Below are 27,271 nucleotides of genomic sequence, written 5' to 3'. Positions count from 1 at the left end.
TCGAAGATAAACAACCAAATGGGTGTGGCTGTATTTATGGACACACTGCATTTGAACTTCATATATATATTTTAATAGCCTTTATTTTAAAAGTTTTAGATTCACAGCAAAATTGAGCAGAAAATACAGAGATTTCCCATATATGCTGTGCCCCCGCACATTCAGTCTCTCCCACTATCAATATTCCAATCAGAGAGGTATATTTATTATAATCAATGAGCCCACATTGACATATTACCACCCAACATCCATAATTAATATATTAGGGCTCACTCTCAGTGGATTTCATATAATTTTCACATATCACATTGTGACTGGTTTTTTTATTCAACCCTTTAAAAATGTAAAAAATCATTCTTAGATATTGAGCTATACAAAAACCAACAATTGGTTGGATTTAACCCAATGGCCTTAGTTTGCCCATCCATGGTCTCTGAACAATGGCCAAACTGGGAATTCCATTTGTAAATTAAAAGGTTCCTGGATCCACCTTTCTACTTTGCCAGATGAGGATGATTTTCCAAGTTTTGTTTCTTCATTCCCACCTTTTAAAAGAAACTAACTCTGAGAGTTGGGAAATGTTTATGAAAAGTATATCTGTATGTGGGAAATCAAGTTCTGAAATGCCAAGTTAATTTGGTAGAGTCAGAAGACAGGGATGGAAGCTGTTCTCCTCTAAAGGGAAGCAATCTAGTGTCAAGGTTCTCAGAATAGGCCCTGGAGCCCAATGGGCTGACTTTTTGAGACCCAGCTTTGGCACTTAAGCAAGCTATCTAACCTTTTTGACTTTCACTTTCCTCATCTGCAAAATGAGAACGCCAATAATACCTACTTTTTGAGTTGTTGTATCGAATCAAATAGTCCAGGGCATCATCAGTATAGTAAGAGCTCAGTATACATCAAAGTTAATGACAAATGCTAGTGAGTAAGAACATATTTTTTATAACAGAGTGCATTCCAATTTTGTATCCATAAAGATGAAGCACATCGTGATTCGGCTTTGCAGAGCATATTAGAATTCAAGTTCAACTCACAATACTTATTTCACCAGTTACCAGTTTAATGCCAATTGAATGGGTTGAATGCTGCAGACTCCATTTCAGTAATGTGGTTTTTAATCTTACCTCTGAACACTATACTTTCCCTAGAAAGATTTTAACCTCAAGCTTATCCCTACTTTCTTTTGAATACCCAGCAGGTACTTAAATTTGAAATCCTCTTTGCAAACTTTCCTTCTATGTTATTTCGTGTTTACATCTTTATTATACTGACCCACTCAATCATGAAACAAATTGTAACTAGACCATATTAAACTTACTTCAAATCCATTTTCAGCCACCTGAAATATAATCAGATCTGTTTTGAAAATGTTTGGATCTTTGGTCGTGGGTGATTAATGACTTAAGCCTTCTAGGAAAATAATGCCACCAAAGAAATAACTTATACTCTATTTACATGCATTTGTTTTGAGAAGAGGAACTGTGGTTTGCATTTGGCAACTTTTCAAAATTTTTTGTCATGCCATCTCTTGATAGTAGCAGAAACTGGAGTACATTCCTCTTAGTATGTTAGAAGCCTAATTTACATGAAAGATTATATTACTGGGTATTCCCTCATTGTCCAATAAGTTCAAAAAGTGAGATCAGTTAGGTAAAAGGTTCTGTTCTCAAATGTGCCTATATCCGGGAAATTTTTCATATTCCCTATAGGGAAATCAGAGTCAAATGAGGCTATCTTTTTAAGTACTTGATTCTGCTTCCCTATCCCTATCTCTCTACAACTTGGGGAATCAAAGAAAAAAAAAAACTTTAAAAATAAATATTTGGTATAATAACATCTGAATAAGTAAAGGCAAATTGTCAAGATCCTGAAATCAGTAAAAGTCAAATAATTTGTAAAATCAAAACCATTTAGTTTAGAAAAGGAACATTAACTCCTGTTAAATCCCAGTAATAATGGTGTGGTCAAAAAGGTAGATACTATCCTCTCTTGAGAGCTGTTGGATAAAAACAGACAGGAAAAATAGCACACATAAATTAATCTCAAGAATGGTCTTACTGTAAGAGTTCAGGCTAGGTTCGAATCTCTTCAACATTTATTAACTGGGTGACCTTGGGCAAATGACAACAACTTTCTGGTGTTCTTATATGTAATTTGTAGCTAATAGTACCAGTACATTATGTGGTTTGTAGAGGTTTCATTCAGAAACTGGATGAGAAACATTGAATGCTTAGCATGTGTCTGATACCTAGTATACCTAGTAGGTATTCAACATTAGCTATTATTATTTTTATGATTATTTCAGTGTAGCAGGGAAGGCTTTTCATAGTTTTCACAAAGACAGCACATTCCCAGAAACCAAATTCCCCTACCTGCCAGTGCCGTAAACACGTGGCATAAATTCGTGGTGTCCCACCCAAGGCTAAGAACTGGTTATCTGGGGTGGTCTCTGCCCGTTTCCAGCCAAATCAGAAAAATAAGAACACCTTAATTAAAGGTATGCAGTTTGAAGACCTGTTCTTTATTCTTAGGCTGCACTTTTTTGGATGTGAAATTCTTTGATGCAACAGTGGTCAAGGTTAAATAGGATTTCTCGTAAAGTGTTAGGCAAAAGTTAAAATTGGCAAGCCTACTGTGGGCCCTGAAATTCGTGAAAACCCCAACAAACAGAATTGACCTCAAACCCCTCTTTCCTTCAAATACAACACAGGCCGAACGGACCCACCCGGTGGCTGTGAGAGACGTCCCGCGAGGGACCTCCGGGAACGCACGAGACCGGACCAGGATTGGCGGCGGCAGCAGCAAGGAGGCGGGGCCTAGACGGGGCCTGCCCCTCGCACGTGATCCTACCCGCCAACTAGCTCCGGCGCCCGGAGCGTCAGCCAATCCTCAAAGCTTTGGAAGCGCCTGCCCGGCAGTGCGGCTGAGCCAATGGGCGGCCGCCTTACAGGCTCTTGGTGATCGGGATTCGCGGGTGCTGCCGGCTCTGGTGGCTGACGAAAGAGGAACCGGTAGTGATTGGCTGTGGGACCCGGCACCCGGCTCCGCACCGGAGAGGAAATCCGCCGGAAACCACTAGGGCTAAGCTTGCTGGGGTAGGCGCGCAGCCGCAGAGGTGGTCCGCTGCTGGCAGCCGGGGCGCTGGTGGCCGCTGAAGGTGGGCGGCAGGAGGCCTTTGTGAAGTCAGGCGGCTCCAGGTCGTCCTCCGGGTGCGGTCCCTACACCGCCTGCGTCACCTGGCGCGAGGGGCTCATTTCAGATATAGACTTCGCGGCCCACCCCAGCCTGCTGAATCGGAAATGCTGCGTTGAGCCATAGGTGATTATTATGCACCCTTAAATTTAAGAATTAGTCATTCGGAGGTTTCTCTCAATGGCGAACTTGAAAATAAGTTCAGGAAAGCAGACAATTGGGGCGGACCGACAGCCCTGATTCCGATGGTAAGAGCAGTGCGCTGGCTGTGATCTTTCTGCCACCACCTTAAGGCCTCACTTAAACTCGGGACCTTCGTTGCATCATCTGTAGAATGAAATGATGCTCTTCGATCTACCTTCTCGTGGTGGTGATGTGATGATAAAAATTGAATAGTGAGAAACCCAGTGGGCTATGAAAATGTGTGGAAGATGGCATTACTATTTCTCAGTGGGGTTCTTATTACTTATCAACCCTATAGGCGGAATTGACTGATGCAGCCTACACAGTATTTAATTACATAAGTGGTACACCACGTATGTGCCCAGCATGGGATTTGATAGGAAGGATTTGAAGGGGTTAGAGACTGGGAGACCAGCTAGGAATCTGCCCAGCCACCCACCTTTGGGGTAATGTGCGTCTGGTCTTCAGTGCCAACAATAGAGAGAATGTGAAATTAACTTGATGATGGAAATGAAAGAAGGAATTGAAAGCTTCTCAAGTAAGAAACCAGAAGACAAGTAACGAGAGAGCATCTCTTGAAATCACACAACAGGGTAACCGAGTGGAAATTTCCTGTGAGCAGTTATAAAGTTAGATCGTGGAGTGGCGCCACCCGTGGCTCATGCCTGTAATCCCAATACTTGGAGGCTGAGGCGCACGGATCACCTGAGATCGGGAGTTTGAGACCATCCTGACCAACATGGAGAAACCCCGTCTCTACTAAAAATATAAAAAATTAGCCAGGTGTGGTGGTGCATGCCTGTAATCCCAGCTACTTGGGAGGCTGAGGCAGGAGAATCGCTTAAACTAAGGAGGCGGAGGTTGCGGTGAGCCGAGATCAGGCCATTCATTGCACTCCAGCCTGGTCAACAAGAGTGAAACTCGGTCTCAAAAAAAAAAAAAAGTTTGAAGTCCAGATTTTGCTAAAGATGATAATTTGGGGCTTTTCAGCATGGACTATGGTAGAACCCTCAGAGTCATTTTAGCATGTTGAGACAGGAAATGCATTTTCATTTCTGTAGCGGGGCCTTAAGGAGACCCCACCATTAGGCTGTCGATGTCACATCAGAGAAGATGATCCCATGCAACCTGAACCCTTGGTAAAATAAAAGCATGCTATTATTCATATTAGTGAAGGAAAACATCAGACATAGCTTTATTGCTGACTCCTGCCCCCTTCAGAGCCCATAGTCACAGGCCTCAGGGCTGTTCTGTAAGTAAAGCTCTAGGAAACCTTGCCAGTCCTTCCCACTAATGAGCAGGGCTGAGACTGTGGGATCTTCCTTCATGGCTGCCATCCACAGTTTAAGTTTTGGAGTGTGGTCTACACACCTGTGGGAAGAGGAAAAAATGAAAGGTGTGAGCTAGGTCAACTAGGATGACATCACAGAGTCTCCCAAATGTCATTATTACTCTACAGTTTCATTTTTTCCCCTTAAATATTTCATTAAAAATATTTTAAAATGCATGTAATAGAATATTCAATTTGAAAGACATTATAGAGGTTCCTTTTTTACCCAAGAGGAATGAGACTAGAGTGAAGCGACTTGTCAATGTGAGAACTTGCCCAAAGAGAGAAACTGACAATTTATTAAAATGAGAACAGGCAATACAATCAGGAATGTTCTATGTTAATTAGTCTACACCCAGATTATGACCAAAAGTAACCCTGAATAGCTCTAATGTCCAAGAAGCGGGAGTAAGGCAAGGTGGCTGCCAAACTCAAAACAGAATTTGGAAAATAATGTGGAAATCCTACTGGTAAATGGGAGGTAACACTGATCATACAATCTGGCAACAACATCCTTATAAAAATTTACAACCTTATGGATTTTTTTTTTTTTTTTTTTTTTGGATACAGAGTGTTGCTCTTGCCCAGGCTGGAGTTCAGTGACATGACCTCGGCTCACTGCAACCGCCTCCCGAGTTCAAGTGATTCTCCTGCCTCAGCCTCTCGAGTAGCTGAGATTACAGGTGTGCACCACAATGCCCAGCTAATTTTTGTATTTTTAGTAGAGATGGGGTTTCACCACATTGGCCAGGCTGGTCTCCAACTCATGACCTCAGATGATCCACCCAGCTCGGCCTCCCAAAGTGCTGGGCTTACAGGCATAAGCCACCGTACCCTTCCCCTTATGGATTTGTAATCAGGAAGGAAGGAGTACATTTTAAAGCACTTTACTACATGTCACAGAAATCCCTGCCTCCTCCCAGTGATGGAGAGTAGTTAGTGTAGGTATATGACATGCCCTGGATAGTCCAAGACTCCCGACTGCTTGTTCTCATTCAGACCAGTTGTATTACATATTTTAACTTCTGTTAAAAAGAAAGGTCAATATATACTATGCCAACTGTCATCCTAGATTATGCACAAAATATTCAAATATCTTACTCATATAACTTCATTGCTTCCAGCCGTTCAAACCAGGGCCAGATGAGATAATCAATCATAGAGATAGAATTGCCACCAAAGAACGTCGTCTTCTTATTAGTCAGAACCTGAACATTAAACAGCATAAAAGTATTTATTATTTGTGCATGTAGTAAGACTCACTAGAAACGCTGAAGGGAAATTAAGTAGAGCAGGTGAGAGAAGCAGTTTTTACTCCAATGTATCCAAGTTGGGTTTTTGTCTGTTTGATCAAAAAACTTAATTAAGCTTTAGAATCTGTTGGTCTGAGATGAAGCAAAACAATCGCAACATAAACTGGAAAACTGAAAAATAAAACAAGTCACAGAGTACAACATATCTGTAATACAAAGGACTGGTATTCAGAATATAGAAAGGATTCCTGGGAATCAGTAAGAAAAATGGCAAATAACCCATTAGAAAAATGAGCAAGACTTGATCTTCACAAAAGATGATGTCCAAATGACCAATTATCATTTGGAAAGGTGTTCAACTGCATTAGTCATTAGGGAAATGCAAATTAAAACCAAAATACAATAACACTATACATCCATGAGAATGCCTAAAATGAACAAAATGAAGTTGGCAAGGGTATGGAACCACTGTCATAGAGGTGTAAATTGGTACAACCATGTTTTAAGAGTATGCATACTCTTATCACCGAGCAATTCTACTTGGAAATGTAACACATGTTCACCAAAAGATATGTATATGAATGTTCACTGCAGCACTATTTGTAATAGCCCAAATGTGAAAATGCTTATTATCAAGAGTAGAATGGGTAAACTATAATATACTATACTTTGGAACACTGTATAAAGAATAGGAAAGAACTACACACAGCATAGATGAACCCACAAATCTAATATTGAATGAAAGCAGGCAGACCCAAAAAGATGAACATTATATGAGTTCATTTGCATAAACTACAAAAAAGCCCAAACTAATATTTTGTTAGTTGATATGAGTGCTGGTTCCATGACTATGTTCACTTTGTGAAAATGTGTATGTTCTTATGCTTTGGGTACTTCCCTGTGTCAAAAATTAAAAATACTAACTTTTCAATATAAAATGCACAGTCTGCAGCTTATGATGGTTCAGTTTAAATTCTTTTCAACTTTACAATGGTGCAAAAGCAAGCATTCAGTAGAAACTGTACTTTGAATTTTGCTCTTTTCCTGGGCTATCGATTTGCAGTATGATACTCTTGATGCTGGGCAGCCACACCATCAGGAGAGTAAACAACCAATGCTCTAATGTGTGCTGTGTTGCCAGCATCTTTTGAATATGGGTATTCAATAAATTATATGAAATATTCAACACTTTATAAATAGGTTTTATGTTTGATGATTTTGCCTAATTGCAGGCTAATGGAAGTTTTCTGAGCACATTTAAAGCAGGATAGGCTGAGCTATGACGCTCTGTAGGTTGGGTTTATTAAATGCATTTTCCACTTACGATATTTTCAACTTATGATGGGTTTATTGGATGTAACCCCATTGTAAGTGCAAAAGCATTTGTACTTAAAATATACTGGAAATAGATTGTATTAGCTACTAAACAGATGACAATCATTTGAAAACCAAACACAAATTGTATGTTTCTGAAATTTTAAGAAGGTGAATTGGTTACAGGGTTTGCCAAAGGGAGTGATTGAGAATATTATCTGGCTATTTAAACCAACACCAAACTAATTTGTCCTTTATAAATAACCTCCATAGTTTTTTTCAATGCATAGTATGCATTTTAGATTGCATATATCTACCGATTGTGTTCCGTCTACTACTGAACTAATTATCTGAAGAATATGGACTGCATCTTACTTTCCAGCTCCCACACTGTTCAGCAGAAAAAAATAAAGTACCAACATTGATTCCAGAAGAAATGTAAAACCGAAAAACCAATTACCATTAAAGAAATCAAACTAGTAATGAAAAATCTACCCCTGTTAAAGACACCAGGCTCAAATGTTTTAAAGAAATACTAGTCCCTACCAAATGGTTTCAGAGATTAGAAAAACAGCTTAGTTACCCAACTCATTTTATGAGGTCAGAATATCCTTGATACCAAAAGCCAATAATGATACTATAAGAATAGAAAATTATAGGCCAATCTCATTTATGAACACACATATAAAACTCATTTATTAGCTAATTCTACAGTACATATAAAAATCCATAGAGAACAAGTAGGTTTTATCTTAGGAATGCTAGGATGGTTAAACATTAAAAAAAAAAAAAAGAAAAAAAAAAAATCTGTCAGTAGCACCATATTCACCAGATTAACAGGAAAAAATTCTATGAACATTTCAATAGATGTAAAAGATGCAGAAAAAGCATTCAATAAAATTCAACATTTATGACTTTTTTAAAAATTAGCAAACTAGTAATAGAAGAGAACTTTATAATGAAAAAAAAGGTTTCTGAAAAACCTACAGCAAATGTCATATTACTGATAAGATGTTAAATGCATTCCCATAAAAGACGGGAACTATATCTTCTGTCAGCAAAAACTTCAGGCTTAGCATGAATGAAATATCTCAAGGCCAAGAGACAGACTCCAAGGCCCAAATGTCAGCTTTCCCCAAAAGAAGGTAAAATATATCTGGGCTTCCCTCAAGTGTCTGTACTGTTCATTGCAAACTTTTTCTGGTGGGAAATATTTAGTATGTAATACTAAGTGGACACAGGACACAGAAAAAAAAAGCAGAACACAGAATGATATCTATGCTCTGATTAGAGCTACATTAATTTTTAAAAAATATATGGACAAGGATTGCAAACAAGCATGGAAAACTGGATACATAAAAGCTTGTGGAAATGTGGGTACAATTTCCTTTTTCCTTGTTACTTTAATGTTAACACAGCAGAATATTTTAAAGCAAGCCCATGACAAAGTATTTTTAGGTGTTTTGATTTATATCTTAAGCAGAACAGCTTTCTGCTTTATAACAGCAGTCTGCTGTAAAACAAAAATGTTTAGGGGAATTTTCCTAATTGCCAGAAAGTGACTTGGGAAGTGGGAATATGAAGAAAAGAATAGGAGGAAAAGGAGGGTAGATATAGTTATCGTTTACTCTGATGGTAGCTAGGAGAAATGATTACCTCCTCTAGCTTGGTAAATTCTTTACGAAATTCTTCTTTTAGGCCAGCATAGTCTTCTTTATTTTGGCTTCTAATAAAGCTTCCTACCAAGGATGGCACCTAGAAAGAGAATAATTTCTTAGTTTATCAGTTTATGGCTAACTATATCAGCCCCCTCACATAAAAACATGACAACCCTCATAGTCCTGGTGTCAAGGTGTTCTAGAAACATCAAGGGTGCACCAAGTTCCTGTGCTCACAGAGGCAACGGACTGGTCTTAGGAACAGTTTTGTGGCCTAAAATGCTGGGTTGGTCAGGATTTTATCAATTATAAATAACAGAACCTACTTTGGCATGTTTAAGAAACAACTTTCTTTCCTTTTTTTTTTTGAAACGGAGTCATGCTCTGTCACCCAGGCTGGAATGCAGTGGCACGATCTCAGCTCACTGCAACCTCCACCACCCAGGCTCAGCAATTCTCCTGTCTCTGCCTCCTTAGTAGCTGAGATTATGGGCATGTGCCACTACGCCCGGCTAATTTTTGTATTTTTAGTACAGCAGATGGTGATTCGCCATACTGGCCAGGCTGGTCTCGAACTCCTGACCTCAGGTGATCCATCTGCCTCAGTCTCCCAAAGTGCTGGGATTACAGGCTTGAGCCACCACACCCGGCCAACACAACTTTCTTTAAAGGAGACTAGGCGGCTTATAGAATTATTGGGAGGCTGAACAAACAGGCTTGGAATTAAGACAGAACATCCCAAATTCATGCTGAGAACTGGCCTCATGGGAAGCGCCCACTGATGCTAGTGCAAGCTGAGCATTAGATGCTTCAGTTTGTGCGGCTGCCAGAAAGTAGAGTCTGAGATAACCGCTAACGCCACTGGCACTGATGCCATTTCTACTCGAGAATTTTATTTTGTAACCCACACTGCTGAAACCCAGAAGCTCTGCTGCCACTCTCACCAGCAGAACCAGTGGAGAGCTGAATATCTTAAACAGATATCCCACCAAGTCTGTTTCCTCACCTTGCTCGTTTCTGAATTGAGCTCTGTTGTGTGTGTCTGACAGGAAAAGCCTAGGTCACAAAACTGGGCCCCAACTGCAAAGAGCTAGGGTAGAGAATTTTTCTGATTTCTTTGTTGGGGAGGACGCCAGGAGACTGTCCAAAAGGGACTGACTACCTAAAGACTTGACGGGTGTAGCATCAGATGCTTTAATGCTCGTGATGGTGTTTGTGTGTTTTAGTACTTTGGTCTTTGGTGTCATTTCATTGCAAGATGCAGAAGTCCACTCATCCTAGTTTAAGTAAACAGGCACTTGTAAAAATATAGAATCCCATGAAATCCCATCCACATCAGTTCAGCCTGCCCTGGGACTGAAGGCTTTCAGGCAGCCCTTTCATCTACATTTCCATCTGGGTCTACCTGGTCTTTCATCTGTTTTTCCTTACATTTCTGCTCCATATTACTTTATGTACTTCAGTCCCTTTGCAATGCTTTTAATTTTTGCTTTTCTAAAAAATTATTTCTTAAGTGGCTTTGGTTTTCCTAGCCTCTAATGTTATATTTGAGCCCCAACACTTAGTTGTCTTTACTGTCCTAACCTTTACTGTCTTAGTCTCTGTGTCTCATTTCCAAGTTCCCAGGAGAGAAGGTGACTGGCCCAGGTGTGGGGGCGGGGTACGCTTCTGTTCTGATGGGCTGTCGCCAGGAGAGCAGGGTCATATGTACATAAGGCCACCTCTCCCTTAAAAGCAAGTGGGGAAGTAAAGATGGGCATCTTCAGCATTCCTTCTAAAGCTCATTTTCTTTCTAGATAGTACAATGAATCTCTTGTGACTACTTTTTAAAGTAGTAGCTTTATGCATGAAAGTAAAACTTCATGCCTAAAAGCTTTACTTTTAAAGCTCATTTTCTCTGACGTGTCCTACAAGTCCTTTCACAATCCAGTTCCTGTTTACCTCTCCAAAGTTACCTATTTTATCTCTTCTCCTGATACTTTATATTCCAGCCATACTAAAAAAAGTTTTCTAGAACTGGCACCAGACCAAAGAGATTTTTCTTAAAGAACCACTTAGGCTTATGTTTTTTGGTTGATATTGATGACTTCATATCTTGAAGCTGCATGCCTTTAACTTGTTACTACTTTGTAAAACTCTCCAACATCTTTCTTGAAAATGTCATGTTCCCTTTCATTATCTTTCACAGCAGCCACCTCTACTATTCTTTCACCCTCATCTTACTAAGCAGGTGACTCACTCTTCCTTTCCCGTTGGCTTCCCTTTGTAATGTCTCCTAAAACGGAATGTTTTCCCTATAACTTTCTCTTAGGGCATTTCTTTAACCATCTTTTTCTCTAAAGATAATCCTTTATACACTGACCATACTACCAAGGTGACAATATTATAGGCATATAACCAGACATGCTATTCTTGGTGTCTAAACACACATCTGTTAGTTATTTCTTTGTTAATATTAATTGTTTGTGCTAATCCACAATGTTGATGCTAAGTAAGGTACAAACAGTTCTCCAGGAATGCCATTTATTCAGTCATCTGAGTAGCTGCTCGCTGCTTGATGCTATGGCTATAAGGACAAGAACTAAGTAGTTACTGTGTCAGACTCTGCTCCAGGCGTTTTATATTAACTGATTTTTATCTTATGAGGTGGGAACAATTACTATATCCATTTTACCAATGATGAACGGAGAGGCAAAGTAATAAGTAACTTGCTCAGAGTCACAAGGAAATAGCAGAGCCAGTCACAAAACTAGGCAGCGAACTAACAGTGATCAAAACACAGCCCTCACCCTCAAGGAGCTCACAACCCCAGTGCAGTACACAGGCAAGAAGACAGGCAAAAGTTCACACAGATGGGAACTCAGAAGCTAGAGCACTGACCAGCCTGACAAGCTCCTGAAAGGCAGCAGTGTCTGAACAGACATGTGAAAAATGATGTGGAGATAACCAGGCACGGTGAGAAGTGGGAAGAATCTGACAGCAAGAATTGAGAGAGAAAGGGGCGAATTTGGGAATTCTGAGAAAAGTTTAGTATGGCTGGCATATATAAAGTGTCAGAAGAGTGAAAAGGGATAATTTTGAAGGTAAACAGGAACTGGATCGTGAAAGGACTTGCAGGACACTCAGAGCTGACAAGTATATTCCTGTTTTGTTTTTCCCAAATCACTGAACTATAAATGGCAGCACAGATTTCGCTTTAAAAAACAGGTTTTTCAAATAGGAGCTGAAATTTCTTATGCACAGACCTTAGAAAACAACTCTAAGATCATCTTCTGGCAAGCTTTCTCATAGGGGTCATCCGGCAACAGCTTCTTCCCTGGGTATGCTTCATCCAGGTACTCACAGGTGATGGGAGACTCATAGATCAGCTGACCCTGACTGTTTTCCAGAACTGGCACCAGACCAAAGGGATTTTTCTTAAAGAACCACTCAGGCTTATTTTTCAGGTTGATATTGATGACTTCATGCCTGAAAGACACATAGGAGACTATGAAGAGAGGGAAACCACTTTTGTGCTTTTGGATAAATCCTCTTTGCCATCCACTTAGCTGATCAAACCCCAAATTTAGGAGTCTGCCTAGATTCCTTCCATTCTAGTTTTTGATTTTATGAATTTGACTACTTTCGATACACCTTTTAAGTACAATCATGCAGTATTTGTCTTTCTGTGTCTGGCTTATTTTACTTAGCATAATGTCTGCAAGGTCCATCCATGTTGTCACGTATTGCAGAATTTCCTTCCTTTTTAGGTGGAATAGCATGACAACATTTTCTTTATCCATTCATCTGCTGATGGACATTGACATTATGCTGTTATGAACAGTGCTGCAGTCTACATGAGAGTGCTAATATCTCTTTGAGAACTTGATTTCATTTAATTTGGATATATACCCAGTAGCGAGACTGCTGAATCATATGGTAGTTCTATTTTTAATTTTTTGAAGAACATCTATACTGTTTTCCATAGCAGCTGTACCATTTTACATTCCCGCCAACAGTGCGAACGGTGTGCAAGGGTTCTGATCTCTACACATCCTTGCTAATACTTTTTGTCTTTTTTAATTATAGTCATCTTGACAAGTGTGAGGTTATTATGTGATTTTGATTTGCATTTTCCTGATGATTAGTGATAAGCACTTTTTCATATATGTGTTGCCCATTTTTATGTCCTCTTTGAAGAAATGTCTATTTTTTTAATTTTTAATTTTTTTTTTACACTCTGTCTCCCAGGCTGGAGTGCAGTGGCTTGATCACAGCTCACTGCAGCCTCAACCTCCTGGGCTAAAGTGGTCCTCCTACCTCCCGAGTAGTTGGGACCACAGGCGTGCACCACCACACCCAGCTAATTTTTTTGTAGAGACAGGATCCTGCCGTGTTGCCAAGACTGGTCTTGAACTCCTGGGCTCAAGTGATCTGCCTGCCTTGGGGTTATAGGCGTGAGCTACCATGCCCAGCCTGAGAAATGTCTGTTTAAGATCTTAGCCCATGTTAAAATCAGGTTTTTTTGTTGTTGAGTTGTAGAGATTCCTTATGTATTTTGGAGATTAACCCCTTACCAGATATGTGGTTTGCAAGTACTTTCTCCTATTCCATAGGTTGCCTTTTTGCTCTGTTAATCGTTTCCTTTACTGTGTGGAAGCTTTTTTGTTTGATGTACTCCCATGTGTTTATTTTTGGTCTTGTTGCCCAGTCTTTGGTGTCATGTCCAGGAAATCATTGCCAAGGCCAGTGTCATGAAGCTTTTCCCCTATGTTTCTTCTACACATTGGCCTTTTTTATATTGCTTGAATTTGCCAAATGTGTTTCCACCTTAGAGTCTTTGCACCTGATGGTCCTCTGCCTCCTCTGCCTGCCTTTTCCTAGGTCTTCCCAGGTCAAACACACATCCCCAGGCCCTCCCTGACCACAGCTCTGAAGTTGCTGAGCAGCTTCAATTATATGATTATCATGTTTTACTTTCTTCATTGAATTGATAATGTGTATCTGAAATTACTTTGCTCACTTATTTAAAAGTTTATTAAGTTATCTTCCTAGAATGTAAGCTCCACGAAAGGTGGGATCTTGTGTATCTGTTCATAGTAATAAATAAACATGTAAGTGAGCAAAATGCTAAATAGATATAAATACTCTGAAGAAAATAAAAAGTTTCAGATAAGGACTTAGTAAATATTTTTGTTTTGAAATATTTCATATGAATGAATGAATGTATCAGTGGAAATGCTTTAAAACTGTCAATAAGATACTCCATTTATGGCTAAGAGGTATCTTAGTTATAAATCATACGAGGCAACTAATTGAATTGTGTCCACTACCCACTATATGAGAACCAACATAAAATTCAATTTATTTTGCTAATTTGAGTAAAGAGTTTCTTGGTTTTTACAAAGATATTAAAGAATCCTTAAAATCCACCCACAAGACCAGGTGTGATAGCTCGATCTGTAATCCCAGAACTTTGGGAGGCTGAAGTGGGCAGATTGCTTAAACCCAGGAGTTCAAGACCAGCCTGGGCAACATGGTGAAACCCTATCTTTACAAAAAATATAAAAACTAGCCAAGTGTGGTGGCACTCACCTGTAATCCCAGCTACTCAGGATGCTGAGGTGAGAAGATTGCTTGAGCCCTGAAGGCAGAGGTTGCAGTGAGCCATGATTGCACCACTGCATTCTAGCCTGGGTGACAGGGTGAGACGCTGTCTCGAAAAAAAAAAAAAAACCAACAATCCACTCACAAAAAAAGCTTTCAGATTAAATCTCCATGCACTGATTTTTAAAAAACATGTTGTCTGAGTAAATCGTACAAAGTAAACCAAAAAGGAAGAAAACAGGTGAAGTCCAGGCTATAGTCAGATTGTATTTAGGTCTATCTTGTATGTTGCCTGAGACAGTAGAGGAACTAAGAGAAAAGAGCCAAGTCCATATGATCATCAAGGCTGAATAAATATTCAATAGAACAAATTACTAAAAAAAAAAAATAGACACCAATACCTTTTGTTTTCTATTTTTCCATCCACAGCTGTAGCTAGAACAGCGTTTCATTTAAGGATTTAAATACATAATCCCCCATGGAAACAAAGGAACATCCAATTTGAACATGAGCACAGGTGTGTGTATAATTTAAAAGGTTCATGTGCTGACAGAATACTGGGCACTTAGGTACCAGCCATTGCAAAAAAAAAAAAAAATTACTTGGCTGCTTGCCAAAGAATTATCAACATTTTTGAACTATGAAACAAACAAAAACTTTTGTTACTATGAAAACAAAAGGCAGATCCTGGGCTTTTGTTCTTAAAAAAAAAAAAAGTATCTCAGAACACACATGCATTTTGGTAACCTGGCATCGTGAGCCAACAAGTCTATACACCTGCCACAGCAAGTTGGAAGATGCAACTTTTAGAGAAAACCATGCTTTGTTAAGTCATATCATGTGGTTAGAATCTAGTACTTTCCCAGTAAAAGCCTCCTAGAGGCTCCAGCTTAAAACTGGTCTATTAATGTAGTAGACCTTTGTTGTTTGCACTGCCTGGAAGCTGTTAACCACCCTCTTCCTCCCTTCTACCCACACTATTATGGGAAGATACTTCCAATGTTCCTTTGGAAAACTGCCCCAGTAAATAAGGTAGGGTTGTTTCAGACTAAAGGTCCAGGGTGAAGCACATAACCCAGGACTTTGTGCCTCTGAATCCAGCTGTGTCATGCTCCTGGACTTTTCAATTAAATGAGTACCAAAAAAGGTCTTTTTCAATTTCGATTAAATTAGATTTCTCTTAGTACAATAAAAGAGTTCTATTACAGCAAATATGACAGTGTTTTTGATAAACATTACTAAATAGTAAGTATTCTGTGTTCAGAATCATAATCTCATCCAAATGAGAGGCATTTCTTAGTGAAGTAATGACAAATCCCCTTCAAATGTATTTTTTAAATGCATTTTACCTTTCTTTTAGGGAAAATAATTGCCTACTAAAGATTCTCCCCTTAGAAAACTAAAATTAGTTCACAGACACTAAACACACAGAAAATTTCTTAAGAATGGGGGTTTTGTTTTAAACTTCCACAGAGCCTTCCACACCACAGGTATCTAATAAATGTCTAATCAACAGACATTCAAAGGTCATGGGAAAGGAAGTGGTTCCAATGGATACTTGGTGTCAGAGAAAAGTGAAGTGACTGTTGCATATGTCCTGTGGATAGCCCGTAAGTCAAAAACTACGCTAGTTTCAAAACAGGCTCTGCAGAAGGATGAGCTAGACAGACACTTCCCTCTGTTTGACTCAACCAACAGCCCAATCCACAGGAATATGTGCAGTAAACTCAGCACTACTCTAGGAGGGTCAGGGTCTAAACTCTGCTGTACTGGGGTAAATTACTATTCCAGGAGGGAACAATACATTCAGAATAACAACTAACAGTTGAGCTGGAATAAGAATGGGGAATCACAGTAGGGCGAAAGCAAAAGGACTCTGGACCAGGAATTTGCGACCTACCAAAGCTGAAAGAGCTGCTGCCGGTTATTACCAGGGCAAATCACTAACATCACTGGAGCCTCGGCTTTTCTAATCCATTAAATGGTTGGTTAATCTAAATGAGGTGTCCCAGACCTGGAGTCTTGTCCTAGACCGTTGGAATCTGTGGTCTATTTTTCCTAGGGGAAGGGTCTATACCTTGCTGTCTCCCAAAGGGCGGAGAATAATGTGCAGTAAAGGACGCTGGCGGGAGGCGGGTAGAAAGGGGCTGAGACCCCACCCCACGCCGCCGCCTGCAGCAAGCTCCCGGACAGCTCGGGGAGCGTGCCCCGCCTGGGTGCCCACCTGATTCCCTTGGCCTTCAGGACCAGAAGCGTCCTCTCAGCAAACGGGCAGAACCTCATGCTGTAGACGCGGATCGAGCCCTCCGGGACCGGCCCCGGGGGCGCGCTTCCTGCCGGGGAGAAGCGAAGGCGATTACGGCCCAGAGAGGTGTCGAGACCCCCCGTATCCCACTGCCCCCGCGTTCCACTGCAGCTCCGACCCGTTCCCCGCCGGTGGGGCGCTCCCGGGAGGCTGGGCTCCCGAAGCAGCCTCGAACATGCCGCCAGGGGTCGCCGAGATCACCCCTCTTCGCGGCGGGCAGGCCTCACCCTTCCCCAGGCTCCTGGCAGACTCCCGGGACATCGTGGCGCAGCGCAGGCCGAGCTCCTCTGGCGTTTGCAGGCGATTCAGGAAGTAGGTCGCCCGTCCTTCCCGCCCTCCTTCCCTCCCCGCTTCCTCCCTGGCTCAAAAGTGCCTGCCCCGGGCGGCCGCCAGCTCCACCCGGTGTGCCTTCCAGGCTTTATGGGATAGCTCTTAAAATAGCTTAAGGGGCTGTGTCAAAGCATCTCGCTGGCCAAGAGATGCACCCACAGGGAGATGCACAAAAGTTCTGAATGCTCAGAGTCATCCCTCCGCCCCCGAACGAAGGGGCCTCCACTCCGCCCTCCATGGGGCCCCACGTCTGACGCTGGCCCTGACCTCCCTCCTGTGGCACTGACCTCGAAGCGCCACCCGCTCCGTACCAAGGCTTCACGGCTTCGGAGCCTGTGGCCCGAACTCATGGCTCACTCACCGGTCCAGAGCATTCTCTCCAAAGGCTCCTGTTAGCTTGTGAAGGGAAAATAAAAATCTCCGGACCCCAAAATTACTATGCCAAAGGGAAGAGTCAAGCTTGGAAACTGAGTCAGGCAACACTGCCTCCCATTTTGTTCCTAAATAGATAGCTACAAAGATCAAAAGCCACACACCTCCCCAAGGGGCTTGTTTACAAGGAAATTCCTTGTGGGCCCCCAAGATCTTTACTCTAAAACAGATCAGTTGAATCTCATCCTGGCAATGTAAACTAACGGCTTATCTTCCCAAGTACGGGACAAAGACAGGTCTAGGAGTCATCCTTCCTCTCGCTGGAGAAAAATGCATATTTGACTGCTTTCTCTACCCTATATTTAATCTTGTAAAAATGCAGATTCACCAAGCACTAGCATAACTGACTATTCCTCTACGACCTCCTTTCACGAATGTAACATGTGCTTTCAGTGAATGCTGATCAAAGGCCCCAAAGAATGCAACTACTTGCCCCTTTTAACTACCTTCCCTTTTTTCTTTCTTTCCACTTTCCCCTACTGCCTGCTCTTTCCCCTTTAAATATTGAAGTCCTCAAGCCCTCTTTGGAAAGAGCACAGATCACAGATGTTCCCGTGATTTTGTGTTACTTTTTCTCAGATGTGTCCTCAACCTTGGCAAAATAAACCTCTAAAAGGATTGAGACTCACCTTGGTCGTTTCCTTTGATTTACAAGCTCATCTATGCCTTGCTGCAGGGTTGCCCAGCCACCTGGACAGGCTTTTCCTTTTTCTGTCAGTACTAGCTTAACGTGACTACTGGGAGGGCCTCTGTCCCTACTGTCACCTATAGGATACATCCTTTTCATTTTAACCCACAGGAGACAGCACAAGCCTGGATATCATCAACCTCAGAATAATGGTGCTGCTTTCAAAACTCTCCCACTTACTAAACATTTGTGTTTGAAGCCCTGGTAATGTAACTGAGTACTCCCATTTTTCTAAGAGATAGAGGATGAGTTATGTTTTACATTATTTGTTTCTCCCATCTTTTCTCTTTTCTCCTTTCTCCCTGTTCACCACTTCCTACTTAGCTCTTTAGAAATGCGATTATCATCTTTGACCTTCCCTTCACTGACACTCCGTACAGGGCAAGCTTTTCTAACTGGGTGTTTACTTAAAAGCTCCAGAGCAGGACTCTCACCCACCAGGAGACTGCCTCCAGAGATAACAGTCAATTTACATCCAAAAGTCCACTTTACAAATGACTTCTGCCTATAATGGCACCACCCAGTAGATAAAGCACCACAGTGAGTCGTGCAAACTCCCACCCACTCGCTCCCTCCCCAGCGTGCAATTCATACCAACTCCCCCCTTTAAAAGCCCCTGCTTTCTGCCCCAGAAGCGAAGTGGTACCCTTAAGGCAGGAAGCCTGTTGTTATTCCCGTAAGCCAGCTTTGGAATGAAAAATCACTTTCTTTATACCAGACTTTGCTTTTCTTATTAGTAATTGGACTCTGAAAGAGGCAAGCAACTGAACCTGCATTTCAGTTAAATAAGGGCACAGGCTCAGAATCAAGCAGGTGGGATGAATGAATTTAGTCTTGGGTCTGGGAATAAAGGTCTGGCCAGAGAGTCCTCTCAAACAGCTCTTTTAACTTAAGGGTCAGGAAAGAGGGGTTCCAGGGCCATCATACAGATGAGGAAAAAGACTATTCAGTGATTTCCCTGTTTGCCTAGATTCGAAAGCTGGTAACTCCTGTGCCATTTATTGGGGTGGGATGAGGGTAGGTGTCTATCTTTATTTTGATTAGCCCTATTACGGGAGGAGCAGAGAATGAGGTGAACAGCACCAAGTCTTGGAGCAGCCCGCCTGTTTTGATCCTGGCTCCACCCCTGTATTCAGTGGCTAGGACTAGGGTAACAAAGTACTGCAGAGTGGCTTAAACAACAGAAGTGTGTTGCCTCACAGCTCTAGAGGCTACAAGTCCAAGACAAAGGTGTCAGCAGGGTTGCTGCCTTCTGAGGAGGGAGTCTGTGAGGGAGTCTGTTCCGTGCCTCTCTCCCAGCTTCTGGTGGTTTGAGGGAATCTTTGATGTCCCTTGGAGTGCAGAAGCACCGCCCACCCCATCCGTGCCTTCATCTTCATTCACACTCCATTGTGATCTCATTTTAATTTAGTTACATCTGTTTCCAAATAAGGTCACATACTGGGGTACTGGGGATTAGGACATCAATGTATGAAACTGGGGGGAGCACAATTCAACCCGTAACAACCACTTATTAACTGTGAACATGGGCAAGTCACTAACCTCAGTGTGTTTCAGTTCCCTCACCTGTAAAATAAGGTGGAAAACATGTTATGCCTCCTGTATAGATGTTACGGGAAAGGGGTCCTGATCCAGACCCGAGAGAGGGTTCTTGGATCTCACGTAAGAAAGAATTCAGAGCGAGTCCACCGTGCAAAACAAAAACATTTATTAAGAAAATAAAGTGGTGAAAACAGCTACTCCATAGGCGGAGTAGGGGGTTCCCGAAAGTAAGAGAATGAAGGTGCCCACCCCAGGTACAACGCCTGTATACATAGGATGAAAAAAAGATCATGGGGAGATGTGCTCTGCTACAAGGGTTTGTGATAAAGGATTAATTTTCGTAATTACTATGTTTTGCAAGAATCAATATTATTATCTTTAAAGCAAAATTAGGAATGCTCTTGTTCTCAAGATATCAGGATATCTGGACACTCCCAAGTCTGGATCTTAGTTTAGTAAACATTATCAATCTGTTCCCTTAACCATAAACATCTAGAGGCTAGGAATACCTTTCTGGGAATGCGGCTCAGCAAGTCCCAGCCTCATCTTCCTAGCCCTCACTCAAGATGGAGTCGCTCTGGTTCAAACGTCTCTGACATAGAGTTTGTGGCAGGATTAAATTAGTTACTATACAGAAAGCACTTAGAGCAGCACTTGGCATAGAATATGTTAAATAAATGTGATCACTACATATTTTTATTTAATTTAGTAAATAGGCAAGAAATGGATATAAAGTTTTAAAAATTGACCGTGTTTTTGCTAAAATGTGGGCACTGCTTAACTCTTTTTAAGGAAATTGACTTTTTAGCACATTAATGACTTCATGCAAATAACCTTGTAAATTTAAACTTGGCAAGGCAAAACCTCTGAATGGCCAAACAAAAAAATTTCACATCAAGGTATTACTTTAAAAGTTTTACTTGGAATGACCTGTCCCGTAATTTAGTATGAATAATGTAGTGTTTTGTTGTAATGATTTGAAAGATCCACCTCATCAATAGATAAAGTAAAAGGTTAATTCCTCAAAGAAAGAAATTGAAAATATACTCTCCCAGTGAACTACTGTACTATGTTACTGGTGTGCATTACAATAGATCCTCTCCAAGTCCTTTGTGGTTGTGTAAACATCTGAATATACACTTGAGGAAAGAAAAGAACTTTCATCTGAGGAATGTGAGCCATTTCAAATTATTAGGCCCAAAGAGACATTAAAATGAGACAGCAATCATGCCCCACTCCCCGCTTTGAGCTGTGTATTCACCTCTTGAAACTGCTTGTTATAGCCCCAAGTAGCTATAAATTAACCTAATAATGCCACAGCAAACACTATAGCCCACAGCCTATAGCTTAACAATGTGTAGCCAGCTGCTAATCAATGTTGTTTTTGTAAAGCAATGAGAATTCCTGACAGACAACTATGTGTCAGCCCACTCTCTGAAGCCCCTTTTTTTTCCTTTAGAAATCCACTTGTAACTGCTGCTAATGAGAGTGTCTATTCAGAGCAACTTGAACCTATACTCCTGGGTTGCAACCATCAACCTTGGCTCAAATTACCTCTCTGCATTAATTTTGCTTCACCCTCTTCCTTTTACGTTGACACACTGCTCATAGCCACAGTTAAAAGGAAACAATACGTGCATTTTTACAACTACAGTTCTTAATAATCAACCTAAGAGACGAATCTGAGAGGATTCTGCTGGCTCAAGATCAAGAGTTCATGCCACTGCATTCCAGCTTGGGCAACAGAGTGAGTGAGACGCTGTCTCCAAAAAAAAAAAAAAAAAGAAAGAAAGAAGCTTGAATAGAAAAAAGATTGAGGGGATATTAAAAGCCCATTGAGAGAAGAATGGATAAATAAATTGTGTCATATTCATATAATGAACATCTACCCAACAATGAATACAAATAGTGTACAGCTATAGTTATCAACTTAAATCCCTCTCAAAAACATGATATTAAGCCAGAAAAGCAAGTCATGATAATATATATGGTATGACTCTACATGTGTTAAGTTTATAAACATGCAAAGTGAAACAGCACATTAGTTATGGCTCATGCATACATGGTAGAATTGAAAAGCAGGGAACAATAATCACAGAATTCAGGACGGTAGTTACATACAGAGGAAAGGAAGGGAGTAGAAAAGGGTGGGTGCACGATGTAGGGGAGTGCTTCCAGGGTATTGGTTCTCTTCTGTTTCTTCAGCTGGAAGGTGGCTCTAGAGAATGGCATTGAGATGTGAAAGGATCAGGTGGGAAGAAATGAGGTGGTGACTGTTGTCATTTGAAAAGCTTTCTATACACTTTGAGTTTTTACTATTAATATATGCTATATTGGGAAAAATTAAGATTTAAGAAACTTTTTTTAAAGAACGGGGGGAAACCCTACTGTTAAAAGGGATAAAGTAGATTCATATATACTGATGCAGAAACATGCCAGAGATATACTGTTAAATCAAAATGTTGTAAAGCAGCATACAGGAGATAATCTCATCTGTTGAATGTACACATCTTGCCAAGTATCTCCTAAATGTTCTACCCCAAAAGTCTTTAATCCTCACAACAATCCTAAGATGTAAGTACTGTTAACATTACCATCTCAGGGATAGGGAAACTGGGGGGCAGAGGTTAAGTGATTTTCTCCAAATCAATACACTTTTGTATGGTGGAGATGGGTTGTCAACTCTGGTCTTGTGTCTGGAATTTATTCCTTCTGGTGGGTTCTTGGTCTTGCTGACTTCAAGATGAAGCTGCAGACCCTCGCGGTCAGTGAGTATTACAGTTCTTAAAGATGGTGTGTCCGGAGTTTGTTCTTTCAGATGCTCAGATGTGTCTGGAGTTTCTTCCTTCCAGTGAGTTTGTGGTCTCACTGACTTCAGGAGTGAAGCCACAGACCTTCGTAGTGAGTGTTACAGCTCTTAAAGCTGGCGCAGCCGGAGTTGTTTGTTCCTCCTGGTGGGTTTGTGGTCTCAGTGACTTCAGGAATGAAGCCGCAGACCCCCGCAGTGAGTGTTACAGCTCATAAAGATAGTGCAGACCCAAAGAGTGAGCAGCAGCAAGATTTATTGTGAAGAGTGAAAGAACAAAGATTCCAGAGAGTGGAAGGGTACCAGAGGGGGTTGCCTCTGCTGGCTGGGGTGGCCAGCTTTTATTCCCTTATTTGGCCCCACCCACGACCTGCTGATTGGTGCATTTTACAGAGCTGATTGGTCCATTTTAGAGTGCTGATTGGTCCGTTTTTACAGAGTGCTGATTGGTCCCTTTACAAACTTGTAGCTAGACACAGAGCACTGATTGGTGCGTTTTTACAGAGTGCTGACTGGTGTGTTTACAAACCTTTAGCTAGACACAGAGCACTGATTGGTGTGTGTACAATCATTTAGCTAGACAGAAAAGTTCTCCAAGTCCCCACCTGACCCAGAAGCCCAGCCAGCTTCACCTCTCAATCCCCCCTCTAAGCAAGACACCCCAACTGCTGTTGGGAATTGGGCGATGACTGCTCTAGCTACTTCCTGCTGGATAGGGGCGAAGAAGGGGCCCTGCAGTTGTAGTGACCTCCAGAGGGGAACTCTTTAAGCCAGTGAAACGGCCAGCAGGTCAGTCCAGGGGTCCTTGGTAGTTGAGCTCTTTTGGGGTTCCATTTGTGAAACCATCTGTAGCTTCATGGCCTCGATTCTAGAGGAAAAAAATTTGACAAGGAGGTTAAAAATACAGGTCCCAAAGGCGAGTAATAGCAAAACGGCTGTCACAGGACCTAGAAATGGTAGAAAGCCTATATTGGCTTATCCTCGCCCTAAGACATTAAAACAGCATGGGGATTCCTTGGAATCACTGGCTTTTGCTGACTATGGATCTCCAGATACAGCGAGATAGCCAGGCCCCTCTATACTCTAAACAAGGAGACCCAGAGGGCAAATACTCATCTAGTAGAATGGGAACCAGAGGCAGAAACAGCTTTCAAAACCTTAAAGCTGGCCCTAGTACAAGCTCCAGCTTTAAGCCTTCCCACAGGACAAAACTTCTCTTTATATGTCACAGAGAGAGTAGGGATAGCTCTTGGAGTCCTTACTCAGACTCACGGGACATCCCCACAACCAGTGGCATACCTAAGTAAGGAAACTGATGTAGTAGCAAAAGGCTGGCCTCACTGTTTATGGGTAGTTGTGGCGGTGGCCGTCTTAGTGTCAGAGGCTCTCAAAATAATACAAGGAAAGGATCTCACTGCCAGGACTACTCATGATGTAAATGGCATACTAGGTGCCAAAGGAAGTTTATTGCATCCTAGTAGGCTACATCCTAAGTAGGCTATCAGAAAACCACCTACCTAGATACCCAGTGCTACTCCTTGAGGGACCGATGCTTCAAATACATACATGTGCAGCCCTCAACTCTGCCACTTTTCTTCCGGAGGATGGGGAACCAATCGAGCAGGACTGCCAACAAATTATAGTCTAGACTTACACTGCCCAAGATGATCTCTTAGAAATCCCCTTAGCTAATCCTGACCTTAATCTATATACCAATGGAAGTTCATTTGTGGAGAATGGGATATGAAGGGCAAGTTATGCCATAGTTACTGATGTAACTGTACTTGAAAGTAAGCCTCTTCCCCCGGGGACCAGTGACCAGTTAGCAGAACTAGTGGCACTTACCCAAGCCTTAGAACTGGAAAAAGGAAAAAGAGTAAATCTTTATACAGATAGCAAGTATGCTTATCTAATCCTACATGTCCATGCTATAATATGGAAAGAAAGGGAGTTCATAACCTCTGGGGGAATGAACCCCCATTAAATACCACAAGGAAATGATGGAGTTATTGCACACAGTGCAAAAACCCAAGGAGATGGCGTCTTACATTGCCAAAGCCATCAGAAAGGTGAAGAAGAAAAGGCAGAATAAAACCATCAGGCAGATGCTGAGGCCAAAATTGCTGCCAGGTGGAACCTCCCATTAGAAATACCTACGGAAGGACCCTTGGTATGGAGCAACTCCCTCCAAGAGATTAAGCCCTAATATTCCCCTACTGAAACAGAATGGGGACTTTCACTGGAGCACAGTTTTCTCCCCTCAGGGTGGTTAATGACAGAAGAAGGAAAGGTATTTATACCCTCCACCAAACTTTTCATATGGGTATTGAAAACACTCATCAAATGGCCAAATCCCTATTACAGGGCCAAATCTCCTACAGACCATCCAACAGGTAGTCAAAGCCTGTGAGGTGTGCCCAAGGATTAATCCCTTGTCCCATCATAAGGCTCCTTTGGGGGAACAAAGAATAGGTCACTATCCCGGAGAGGACTGGTAGTTAGACTTCACCCATATGCCTAAATCAAAGGGATGTGTGATGTTCCCTACCCTGTGTCCAAGTGTTCTCATTGTTCAATTCCCACCTATGAGTGAGAACTTTAAGGTCAAGGGCTTTTTTCTCCATGCCACATAGCCTCTGAGAGTTTAATCTGAACTCAAATATTTTCGCCACTTCATCCTCACTTTCTTATGTTGACTCAAATTTTTGTCATAGAATGCAACAAAACGCCTACTTCTAAACTTATTGTAATCACCTAGTGGGTTCATCTTGCCTGCTGCACAGATAAAGCCATTCACTGAGACAGTGGTATTGCAGTAGAGAAGGAGTTTAATTATCACAGGGCCAGGTAAGTGGTAGGACAGGAGCTAATTCTCAAATCTGCCTCTATAAGAGCTCAGAAGCTAGGGCTTCTGAGGATAATTTGGTGGGTAGAGGGCTAAGAGAATGGGTGCTGCTGATTGGTTGGGGATGGAATCATAGGAGTGTCCAAACTGTCTTCAAGTGCTGAATCAATTCTGGGTGGGGAACACTGGTTGAGTCGGTTCCTTGATACGAATCATGGGTCTGGGTGGAGTTAGTCAGTTACCAGAATGCAGAAGTCTGAAAAGTATTTCAAAAACCAGTCTTAGGTTTTGACAATAGTGATGTCATCTGTAGAAGCAATGACAAATCTTATGACCTCTGACTTCGTGACTCCTGAACAGCAAGAAATTACAGAACAGCAAGCTAGGAAATAGTAACTGCTGGTTACTGCTTAACTATACCTACATTTTAGTAGTCAGGGATTATAGAAAACAATGGTTGGTTTTCATTGGTTACCAATGCCTACATTTTAGCAGAATTCAGGCCCCTCCCACAATCCTAATCTTGTGGCTTTTCATTAGTCTTACAAAGGTGTTTTCAGTCCCCAAACAAGGAGGGGGTCAGTTTTAGGGAGAGACTATTACCATCCTTGCTTCAAAGTTAAACTATAAACTAAATTCTTCCCATGGTTAGCTTGACCTACACCCAGGAATGAGTGAGGACAGCTGGCCTGTGAGGCTAGAAGCAAGATGGAGTCAGCCATGCTGGATTTCTTTCACTGTCATAATCTTTGCAAAGGCAATTTTATTGTTACACCGGGGTTTTACCAGTGAAAAAGGCCACAGAACATGTATTTTTTTGGAAAGTGTTGTTTCTTTGTCTCTAGTCTAAGGGAACACAAACAATATGAAAAACCCTGAAGGCCAAGGAAATTGAAGGGAAGTCCAATGAGATGATATAAAATATAATATATTGATACATTAGTGGTTTTAAGTTTATACTTTGGAAGGAGGTTTGCTTTTGTGAGAAATTAGTAAAGATGAGCTTTGAAGCTTTTGAAGAGGATCTTAAGTCTTCATGATGTTATTGAATGTGGAATGTGGAATGATGGTCTTCAGACACTTCTTCAGACCATGTCATCACACACTTGGTACTTGGTGCTTTCCTAACATGCTATTTTAGGTGATATTTAGGCAACAGTGCACATTGATTTGTGTTTGTGTTTATTAATCATCCTTGTAGTTCTTTACATGGAGTCCATGTTCGAGTCCATAGATGTCAGTGTTCTGCAAAACTGGTAATAACCTGGCATCCAAGACTGCAGCACATATCAGAAGTCCCATGTCCATCACAAACCAAGTACTTCCAGGCAGTAGATTCCTTACTTTTTATTACTCTGCAATGTATTTTGTCATTCTTATAAATTCCACTGTTTTCCCCTTTTGTCATCTCCTCCAAAGTCTTCCTCCTCCTCCTGTGTTATTTTATCTTTCACTAAGTGCTAGTTTCTCAAGCATGTACCATAGTGTTACAGGTAGTTAGGCATGAGCAGGGAAGGAGAGAGCTCTCCCCCACCCACTAGGAATGTCAGGTGATGGTTCGGCAATTATCATATTGCCTCTCTAAAAGTGATAAATTGGCAGCTGGAGCCAGGGAGAGGCCATTTTCTGATGGTCCACAATTATTGCACTAAAGTGTTAATTGAATGCAGGCACCAGAGAGAAGGAAATTTCTGGGCATACACATTAACAGAGAAAATGGGCCGGGTGAAGTAGTTCACGCCTGTAATCCCAGCACTTTGGGAGGCCGAGGAGGGCAGATCACCTGAGGTCGGGAGTTCGAGACCAG

At 41.6% G+C, this 27,271-nt stretch overlaps 2 protein-coding genes and 1 long non-coding RNA gene across 9 annotated transcripts in view; 1 reads left to right on the top strand and 2 right to left on the bottom strand.

The window, feature by feature from the left end:
* Positions 1-2,811, bottom strand: part of GSTO2 (glutathione S-transferase omega 2) — a 31,061-nt gene extending 28,250 nt beyond the window's left edge. For all 5 annotated transcript variants that reach the window (XM_074002667.1, XM_005566369.5, XM_005566370.5 and 2 more), the window contains exon 1: positions 2,726-2,811. The gene's annotated coding sequence lies outside the window, so the exon portion shown is untranslated. The remainder of the gene's footprint in view (positions 1-2,725) is intronic.
* A 266-nt stretch (positions 2,812-3,077) lies between these two features.
* Positions 3,078-6,896, top strand: LOC135965183 (uncharacterized). 2 transcript variants are annotated; one of them, XR_012418196.1, is made up of 2 exons: positions 3,078-3,318; positions 5,276-6,896. It is a non-coding gene; the product is annotated as an uncharacterized lncRNA (long non-coding RNA). The 2 variants fall into 2 exon arrangements; XR_010578088.2 differs by having other exon boundaries at positions 3,078-3,440.
* On the bottom strand, positions 4,543-18,296 carry GSTO1 (glutathione S-transferase omega 1). Of its 2 annotated transcripts, XM_015455891.4 has the most exons (7): positions 18,213-18,296; positions 17,439-17,547; positions 16,741-16,849; positions 12,176-12,398; positions 8,929-9,027; positions 5,807-5,913; positions 4,543-4,746 (listed from the first exon to the last, which is right to left on the bottom strand). In XM_015455891.4, exons 3-7 carry the CDS (start codon positions 16,797-16,799, stop codon positions 4,593-4,595), a joined length of 642 nt encoding a protein of 213 aa, XP_015311377.1. In that variant the 5' UTR covers positions 16,800-16,849; positions 17,439-17,547; positions 18,213-18,296; the 3' UTR covers positions 4,543-4,592. The 2 variants fall into 2 exon arrangements, with proteins under 2 accessions (XP_015311377.1, XP_045217419.1); XM_045361484.3 differs by lacking the exons at positions 17,439-17,547; positions 18,213-18,296 and adding an exon at positions 17,049-17,110.
* Positions 18,297-27,271: the final 8,975 nt, after the last annotated feature.

This window comes from Macaca fascicularis, chromosome 9 (assembly GCF_037993035.2).
Source record: "Macaca fascicularis isolate 582-1 chromosome 9, T2T-MFA8v1.1".
NCBI lineage: Eukaryota > Metazoa > Chordata > Mammalia > Primates > Cercopithecidae > Macaca > Macaca fascicularis.
Note: the sequence above shows the minus strand (reverse complement) of the source record. Positions and strands in the feature narration are given on the sequence as shown.